At 39.2% G+C, this 10,074-nt stretch overlaps 1 protein-coding gene across 1 annotated transcript; it reads right to left on the bottom strand.

Moving 5' to 3' along the window:
- Positions 1-1,029: 1,029 nt before the first annotated feature.
- Positions 1,030-9,203, bottom strand: ssu72 (SSU72 homolog, RNA polymerase II CTD phosphatase). Its single transcript, XM_088338321.1, has 5 exons — positions 8,920-9,203; positions 6,921-7,064; positions 5,206-5,345; positions 5,018-5,136; positions 1,030-1,621 (listed from the first exon to the last, which is right to left on the bottom strand). The coding sequence occupies exons 1-5, from the start codon at positions 8,997-8,999 to the stop codon at positions 1,520-1,522; spliced, it is 585 nt and encodes a 194-aa protein (XP_088194447.1). The 5' UTR covers positions 9,000-9,203; the 3' UTR covers positions 1,030-1,519.
- Positions 9,204-10,074: the final 871 nt, after the last annotated feature.

Genomic DNA, 10,074 nt, shown 5'->3' with positions numbered 1-10,074 from the left:
TCTAGACCTAAAAACATTATAGGAAAACTCCCTTTGACTGCTATAGGTGTCAAATATCCATTTTAGCTAGGCTGGACAGCAACAAATGTCAAAGATTTATTTTAGCTAGGCTGCCTTTGATGTCTATAATCATGAAAGATGCATTCAAGTTGAGCTGCCATTAAATGCTATACTTGTAGACCTCAAAGATCCTAGGAAAGCTGCCTTTGACTGCTATAGGTGTCAAATATCCTTTTTAGTTAGGCCGCCATGGACAGCTACAAACGTCCAAAATGGATTTTAACTAGGCTGCTTTTGATATCTATGATCATGAAAGATACATTCTTATTAGGCAGCTAATGAAAGCTATATCTCTAGACCTAAAAAAATTCTAGGAAAACTCCCTTTGACTGCTATAGGTGTCAAAAATCAATTTTAGTTAGGCTGCCATGGACAGCTACAAAGCTTTATTCTAGCTAGGTTGCCTTTGATATCTATAACAATGAAAGATGCATTCCAGTGAGGATGCCAATGAAGGCTATACTTCTAGGCCTAAAACTTTCTAGCAAAGCTGCCTTTGACTGTTATAGATGTCAAATATATTTTTTAGTTAGGCCACCATGGACAGCTACAAACATCAAAGCTTTATTCTAGCTAAGTTGCCTTTGATATCTCTAACAATGAAAGATGCATTCCAGTTAGGATGCCAATGAAGGCTATACCTCTATAACCTAAAACTTTCCAGGAAAGCTGCCTTTGACTACTATAGGTGTCAAATATCCTTTTTAGTTAGGCTGCCATGGACAGCTACAAACGTCAAAGATGAATTTTAGCTAGGCTGCCTTTGATATCTATAATCATGAAAGATGCATTCAAGTTGGGTTGCCATTAAATGCTATACCTGTAGACCTCAAAGATTCTAGGAAAACTGCTTGACTGCTATAGGTGTAAAAATCCACTTCAGCTAGACTGCCATTGACGGTTATTAGAAGTCAAAGATTTAGTTGAGAGTGGCAGTGAGTTCAAAATAAAAACAGAATGACTCATAAATGGTTCTTAGATTCTTTTTAGTATATTTTTATGTACAAATCAGGCACTGAGCTGACAAAGCATCATACTTAAACATAAACAAAAAGTACACCCTGAAAGACCTTTCATCAAGGAGCGAGCTTGGGTTTTTAACCGCCTCGACTTTTCCACTAATCTAAAACGAAACAAAAGCTTTCTCTTCAGTTCATTCCCGGCTCAATAAAGCACATCGACAGAGTTCCGGGCCTCAAATTAAAATCCGACGCGATTTGAAAAAGGAATTGGAGAAAACAAAAGGATGATTTGGAAGGGGCGCAACGGATGTTAAGTAGGTTGAATCCGGAGGTTGCGGGACTCCCTGATGAGACCTGCCCGACCTTGGCTTGAAATTTGAAAAGGCAAAAGGGAGCGGCTGCATTTGGTCTTTTGCAGGAGCCGGACGCAATTGGGAAGGTTTTTCTTTCGACTGTCACTTGTTCAGGGTCCCGCCTGCGCTTTTTTTCCCAGGCTGTCAATAGAAACAGACGGTGTGGAGGAAAGCCCTGCTACTCTTGTCCTCAAACTCCTGCAAAAGCTCGTCGATTTCGTTCTCCATGTCGTCCGTGTGCTGGATCTGTGCAAGAAAATAGTAAAAAAGGCTTTGAGTGGGGCAATGGCTTCTGTGATCAAATGTGAAGCAGCTCCAAGTATCACGGTCATGATCGAAATTGTATTTGTATATCACTCAAAAGTACTGAATCAAAACATTCAGTGTACATCAGGGGTCTCCAACCCTTTACAAGCCGTGAGCTACTTTTTTTCAACTTATTACAGCAAAGAGCATCCACTTTGTTATCCATTCATCATCTGCACCACTTATCCTCAGTAGGGTCGCGGGGGTACCGGAGCCCATCCCACCTATCTGCGGGCAGTGGACACCATGAACTTGCCAGCCAATCGCAGGACACACAGAGACAGACATGTTTTTGGAATGTGGGAGGAAACCAAAGTGCCTGGAGGAAACCCACGCAAGCACAGGGAAAAAATGCAAACTCCGCACAGGAACGCTGGTAGCTGGATTTGAACCCATGACCTCAGAACTGTACCGCAGATGGGCTAACCACTCAGCTGCCGTGTTGCATCCAGTTTAATATACATTTCTAAAATAACTCATCTTTTAATGTTATTACCAGGTTATTAATATAGAAAGAAGAAAAACAAAAGAAATGATAGAGGGAAAGACAAGTGAAAGTGAGAGAAAATGGAGAAAGAGGAAGAGCGAGAAAGGAAAAGAAAGAAAAAAAGAAAGAACAAAAGAAAGAGAAGAAGGGAAGTAGGAAGTAAGGTTAAGTTGACTCAAACAACCACAAAAAAAAAAAAAAAATTTCACTAGAAAATCACAATGACGCAGCACTGGCTAGGTCCGCGGGAACCTCGGCATTCCTTAGGGGACACCTGGGTACCCGCGGACACCATGTTGGAGACCCCAGCAGCCACATTTTAGCTGAGAGACAATGATGTAAACAATGCAAATAGTCAAAACAAAAATCAACAGTGAGATATAATAGTCAATATAAACTGGAATACTATACAATCTTTTCAGGTGTGCAATATTTAAAAAAAAAAACCTCATCGATAAGAGCTTTTAAATGATTCATTTAACATTATTTGCGCACAAAAAGTGAAAATAAAATCATTGGAAGGTTGTGAAAAAAATAAATAAATCTAATTAAAATAAAACACAAGACTTTTGAATTATAATTCACTTCTTAAAAATGTATATTTGCACCAATGTGAAAATTAACATATTTGAACAGAACCTGTGAAAATAAATTGCCAGATTATTTTATTTTTAAAAATGTTTGGTAAAAGTGGCTAAGACTACATGTATTCCAAAAATGTGACATTTAGATTAAAAGCCCCTCCCCCTTTACAATAATCCCATAAGAGTTGTAGGTAATGGTAATATTTCAGAGAAAAAAGGCAAAATATGAAATGTTTTTCCAAATAAAGCCTCATTTTGATTCAAGACTTCGGTCAGCTGTGGTGACAAACTACAGAAATTGTTTTGGGCGGAGGGTATTTAAAACTAAAAACAGTCTAAACCCAGGGTGGGCAAACTATGGCCTGCGGGCCACAAACAGCCTGTAAGGAATTTTTGATCTGGCGCACCCAATGACAATGTATAAAACACATTATATTGAAATACAAACACTTGGTTTCTCATCAGTTTCCCTTTATTTTACTTACCTCCCAATAAGAAATAGGATTTTTATAAAGCATTTAGGTTCACTGTGTTTAAAATCAATAGTCAAATAACTGTCTCAATTTTTCTGAGCTTGATATTATGGATTTTATTTAAAATATTTAAACTTCGTGCAAAAAAACACAAACATTGAGTTTTTCAATAGAAAATTAAGTGCTCAAAAAGTGGGACGAAATATACTACTTTCATTTAATTATCACCCATGAACGAAGCAAAGGTGGTGATGTTTCCATTTGAGATCTAAGTAGATACGTTTGTGTGTCTGTCCACCTCAAAAAAGGTAATTCACATATGACCTGCATCTTTCACAGGCAGTCAGGTAGGTTACCCTGGGTGTGAAAGTGTCATTTTTGGTTTTGTTGACTTTCCCAGAAAGACATTCTACTCTACGAGAACAAAGTAAACGCCACCTAAAAATGGTTTTGCGTCTCAACGCTGGTGATGCTTTAATGGCGCACAGCCATTCTAGTTCCTCATGTATTAGCGAGATATCAACTAAGACGATTAAGTCAAGTCATTTTTATTTGTATAGCCCTTAATCACAAATAGTCTCAAAGGGCTTCACAAGTTATAGCATATAAGAAGTTTAGGTTATTCGTATGCTATAGAGTAGAAGTGAGTTTTAAGCTTAGACTTAAACATGTCCACTGAGGCAGCAGATCGGATCTAATTAGCATATACAAATAAAAAAAGGTATTTTCTTCCTGGCCCACTGGCCAAATTTTTTAATCCAATGTGGCCTGCCACTCAGAAGGATTGCCCACCCCCGGTCTAAACAATTCAGGTTCAGTCGAAATTCATGACCTCCCGCTACTATATGGAGGAATCCCTGGAAAGGCACCAAAGATCCAAATTGAGATTGGAATTAAAAGGCTTAACAAACCAATTAGGTGTCCAGCTGAAACTTTTCTGTGAAAGAATCACCTTCCCCATGTTACTTACCAAATTTAAAAACTAGTATCGAGGGATATGACCAGGGTAGATAGAATAGTATGTTATTTTGTTTTGAAATACTGTAATCATGAAAACCAGTACTATCAGTTCCAATTGGGGAAGCAAAACCCTACCTCCCCCCAAATAACGGCCTAAGAAGGGATAGGCGCCGCCAGGCTATATAAGCCCAAGACACACCACAGAAGTGGTGCCCCTATGGTTTATTGAGACTGTTGACCTTGCTGTCTATGTTGTAACTGTATAAATGAGGCACTATGAGTGATGCACCTTTCTATTGGTGTAACGAGTAAAATAAGACTGAGGCGGAGAAATAGAGCCCCACCCGTTATCTATCGGGGCACTGTATGCAAAAGGGACGGTCTACATTTGGGTGCTCCCTGCTTCCACTTGCAGCTACAATCTCCTTTTAAGGCCAAGCATTTTGGCAACTGTAATAAATGAAAAAAAAGATACCACATAGTTGCATTTGCAGAATCCTCCGTTTGGCAAGAGACTCAATAGAAGTTCTTTATCAAAAACTCAGCTCAGTTGTGCTTAATAATGACAACAGGTTTATTGCACCACCATAAGCTTTGACCCAAATATTCTTGGTTATAATGACGTAGAAAATGCTGATTCTTATGATCAAAAGTGAGCATGATCAGCACAAAACAATACAAAATCCTGAATTTAATGCATCGTGTGATGCGAGGCAGGAATGGGCTTCAAGTATAACAGGTAAAAAGTGCTCCGGTGCAGAAGTGGTGAGTACGAGTCATCCCAAAGCAAAAGTGCTCTTCAGAGTGACGCCTCCACCTAGCAGACACTCACACATTGACACAGCTCGCAGATGAGGAAGGCGCCCAGCGTGGCTTCCTCGTGGTTGTCCTGAATGTCCACGTTGATCACGTGCACCGGCTGCATGGTCTCCTGCTCCCTGGAGTTGAGATCTTGAAAAAGCAAGCGCAAAGTGTAAAGGAAAACAAGAACACACACATATAAAGGTCATCCTCACTCACCCTCCAGCACTTGATCATAGACGCGCTCCTCACAGGTGATGACCAAGTCAAACTTTTCTTTGCAGCTCTGGAAGCGCTCAGGTTTGGCTTTGATTCGCTTGTTTCGGTCCAGCATGTGAAGGATTCCGTTCTGTGTGTATCTGAGGAGTAGCTTAGGTCAAGGAATTCAGCTCAACCGGCTCTGCTTGGCACTTTTATGACATTGTATTTCAATGCGGGCGTTCGAGCAGCAGCACCCTCTGGTGTTGAGGATGGACACATGCATGTCGTGAAAATGACGTCAACGTTTAAAAACCCGCCTCCCCTTAGGAGACTTTCGGCTTTTCATCCATTTAACCCATTAGAGTTCTTTTTAATTCAGCAAACTGTTTCGCTTCCAAAACTCAACATTTTAAGTAGCTAACAATGCAGTGAAACATACTGATGACAAACGGCGTTGCATCATGTATGGATTTCTCAGAGTCAATTTCAAAATATGACCTACATTTACACTGCATTGGCAAGGGATTTTAAGTTGGCTTCGATTTCAACAAATGCCAAATCTAAGGCAGAAAATGGATGCATCATTTCATGTGTCAATTTAAATACTATTGAGTACATGGCCACTGAGCCTAAAGCACCCAACTATAGGTCTCACTGAAGGTTGCATAATTTTAGCTACTTCAATAATGGTCCATCCCAATGGATCATTTTATGAAACACTTCAAAGGTTTGAGTTGATCTAAGAAATGTGACACTTAATGTTACGCTCATTCTAAAATCATGCTGTAAATGTGACAATTTTAAAAATACAGTGAACATCCATTGCTCGTGAGCAAATTAAAAATACCATCTGATCAAATCTAGTGACGATTAAATGGACTCCTAAATGAGAGGATGAATTTAGTGCAAAACAATACATAAAGGTGTGTGCCTAGTGGAGCACACCCCCCCCCCCCCCCCCTTCATAACGGGGCTTCTTTCTTTTGGTGCTTTAATTGCATACACCACAATAAAGAATCCTGTGCTTACAAGTAAAATAGCAACTATGTACAAATAAATAGTTCGCTGTGGTCCAGCAGATGTCAATAATGATGTGGCTCCTTGAAATACAAAACTCTAACACTACTTTTAATCGTAGGAAGAAAAAAAAACAAGTTTTGAATTGACAATGTCTCATTTTTTTGTGTTGTTGGGATTGTATCAATAAAACCATGATTTGTTAGCGACAAGACACTCACATACTAATCCCTAGCCAATACATATATTTTTTAACAATTTTGCAATTCCTGTTGCGAAATTTGCCTTTTAAGCAAGACATCTCAATACTATTTGTTTTAACGCGAATAAAAGGTCTTATTTAATGTCAAAATTATCTATTTTTTGCCACGCCTAAAAAGAAATGGATTTAACATGTAGATACAGTATACAAATTGTTTAAAATCGGTAACTTTAACATCAAATTAGACCAACGAAGCAAAATACATCAGATTCCTCGTTCCAACCCCAAAAAAAGCTTCACCTATTTCCTTTGAACAAATTCTCATTTACTCAACACAACTAGCTAAGTGCAGTGACAGAAAAAAACAACAACATGGTTTTCTGGCATTCCATTTACCCATAATGCAGCTGTGTCCCAAACTCCTGTTGTCGGGGAAACACATCACGACATATGAAATACTGAAATACTTATCCCGTGTTTCGATTGAAAGTGTGTGAACGTGTGACGGGGATACAGTTCCTTGTCCTTGCGCACTAAGTCGCTGTACATCTGTTCATATGTGGTTTTGAAGTCGTACACATTTGGTTTGTCTGGGGCAGGACCGGGCAGCTTTACGTGAGTACCCGTCCCGAAGGAGCGCACCTCAAATCCGCGTTTACTGCAGAGAACACAAACAAGACGGAAAAAAAAGAAAAAAAACATTTAATGAGATGACAGCCAGGCCACCCTTCCTCAAAAGAAGTCATATTACCCAAAAGCTAGTTATTAGTAAGCAATTCCACACACTGATAGAATGTATATCCTCCAAGCGTACTTATTTGTGTTAACATAACCTTAAGCGAACAAATGCACAACAAGTTAGTCAGGATCATTGATTGAACTAAATCTGTGCAGACCTTTTGAGTTTGTGATTGAGGTCTATTTGAAAAGAAACCCCCTAACTTATATTTTACTCAAAAGTTAGGACTTTACCTAGATTGATTCAAACAATAGAATAAACGAAATTTGTTTTTTATTCACGTGTTTGAGTAAGTTGTCCCAAAAGGTACAAAAGTGGCCCTCAAAAAGAACAAAACCAGGGTTAAAAGACAAAGAGAGGATTCAAAAAAAGTCATGCTAAACATTCAATATACATTTTTTATAGAAAGTAATATATTACAACCTGACGTTTTAACTATTTGGGGGAAAATATTAGTAAATGGACACCAAATGAACGCCTGTACCACGTCTTAAGAGTACATAAGTTATAACTTTAATGATTTGATACGAAGGGGGCAGAGAGAATAAGGCACAGACCTAATACATTAAATCAAAATATATTCTGAAATCTTAAAAAAGGGATATTTGACCACTAGATGTCACTGTATTGGGTAGTGATAATTGGACAAGGGATAAAAAGGACAAAGATACAAGCTAATGGGCTCCAGCACCCCCACGACCCTACTGAGGATAAGCGGTGGAGATAATGGATGGATTATAAACTACACTCAGTGACAAGCATTTTGCTAAGAAAAAAAAGGAAAAATATAAAAGGTGAAATGATAAAAAAAAGGGGGGAACTGCAAAAAGGGATGGAAAATGAGAATATAAAGGGTTTCAAAAAGAAAAATGGAAACGTAAAAAGAACAAGCATAAAAAAAGGAAAAGGTAGCATAAAGCAAAAAAAAACGCTTGGAAACAAACCAATAAAGGGGGAAACGGAAAGGAAAACACGTCAGAAAATCATGAAAAGGACAAAAATAAAAAATGATGGAAGAGAAGTAAAAGGCTATGGAATAAAAAAAAGATAACGGAAAAGTGGAGAAACATAAAAGACAAAGGGAAAAAGAAAAATAAGTGAGAAAAAAAGGAAAGACAACAACGGATGGAAAAAGGTAGGGAATAATGGAGAGGACAGGTTTTTGGGGTATCCGTAGCAGATGGCTTACAATTGTCAGCTCCCAGTTGGTTAGGTTACTGTTGTGCAAAATAAATATTTATCAATCTACGATTCTCAAATCAATATCATCTTTTTCTTTGAACGAGTGGATATTTTTTTAACCACTAAAAGGCGCTAATAATACACACTGTCCCTTTATGTATCTTAAAATATTCGCCAGTGCTGTAACTAAAACCACCTAAGGGGGCAGCAGTGAGCATTGACGTCATCGAAATGCTGCAGTTTCATCTTTCCGGAAATCTTTCACCTAGAGGGCGCAATGTTAGAAAGATTTGATAGAAAATTGGGAGGAAAAGTCCAAAAATACGTCCGTTTCCTTAAAAACGAAAAATATTAAACTAAAGAATGGATGTTCACCTAACGCCAAACTCAAAACTGAATCAAGAAATAAGGTTTAAACGGTGAGCTCAACACCCGACGTGACGATGCACAAAGTCCATTGTTGGGACTGCTGAGGCCCGGCAAATGTGGCGTCGTATTTGACAAAAACGACGCAAAATAAGGAAAATTTTCGTTCATGTTGTAGTCACGTCGTGGTCGTCGTCATCTTCTTCCCCCGGTGGCCTTTGATTACCTGAGGATATTGTGCGCTTCCATACTGCGGTTCTGGTTGCTCGAGCACACAACCGCTACTCTCAGCGGGTGGCTCGGCATTTCGACTCCCGGTTGAAGCTAAACCTACAAAATTCTTCAAAACCCACTCGTTTGTTTGTGCCCCTCTTAGAAAATAAAACAAAAAAACGACCCGCTTTCGGTAAGCTAGATAACGACGCGTTATGACTACAGTCCGAGGCAACGCTTTCCTTTAAAAGCAGGAAGTTAAAATGGCGGAACCCCGTGCCTGAAAAATAACTTATTTTAGTGACGTAATTTCAAGGCGGGGCCACGGGATTAAAGCTTTTGTGACGTCAGCGAATGACAGTGCTGTTTTCGTTTATTAACTGTACTTAAAAAAACTCTTCTTGAGAAAAACAGTAAGATTCACACCCGACTTCGAAGTATATTTTTAGTTTTAAATTGACAAAGAAAAAAAGTATTTTTCCTGATTCAACAATTGTCGATTAAAGTGGAGTTTCTCAACATGTGGGCCGTGACACAAAAGTGGGTCGCAGACCTTTGTTTTGGAAAGACAATGTTTAGGAAAAAATAGTGGGTCAATTACACTTGGTGATCAAGGCAAAAGCAAATACAGCGGATAACATTTTATCATCTTGAAAAAAAAGGTTTTATTTCTATTTTATTAAATATGTAGCCAACAGAGCATTAGAGGGAATATTATTACTTGTTAGCTATTGGTCTGTCTGTCTGTCTGTCTGTCTGTCTGTCTGTCTGTCTGGCTGTCTGTCTGTCTGTCTGTCTGTCTGTCTGTCTGTCTGTCTGTCTGTCTGTCTATCTCTCTCTCTCTCTCTCTCTCTCTCTCTCTCTCTCTCTCTCTCTCTCTCTCTCTCTCTCTCTCTCTCTCTCTCTCTCTCTCTCTCTCTCTCTCTCTCTGTCTGTCTGTCTGTCTGTCTGTCTGTCTAAGCCATATCTCCCTAGTGGGAGGCGGCTAGAGTTAAGAACACTCTCACATTCAGCAAAAATTAATTCAACTTCGCTCTTCCCAGCCTGACACCTTACATTAGGCCCACAGCATAACAAGGGGTGAGTTGCTGTGCCATACGACCCTTTGTCAGCAAGTGGGCCCGACAGCATACACTGGTTTACCCCCTCCGCGTCATATGGTTCAATC

Source organism: Urocampus carinirostris, chromosome 6 (genome assembly GCF_059441175.1).
Source record: "Urocampus carinirostris isolate Australia breed hairy pipefish chromosome 6, RoL_Ucar_1.0, whole genome shotgun sequence".
NCBI classification, from domain to species: Eukaryota; Metazoa; Chordata; class Actinopteri; order Syngnathiformes; family Syngnathidae; genus Urocampus; species Urocampus carinirostris.
The sequence above is the reverse complement of the archived record's forward strand: the minus strand, read 5'-3'. Positions and strand labels throughout refer to the sequence as shown.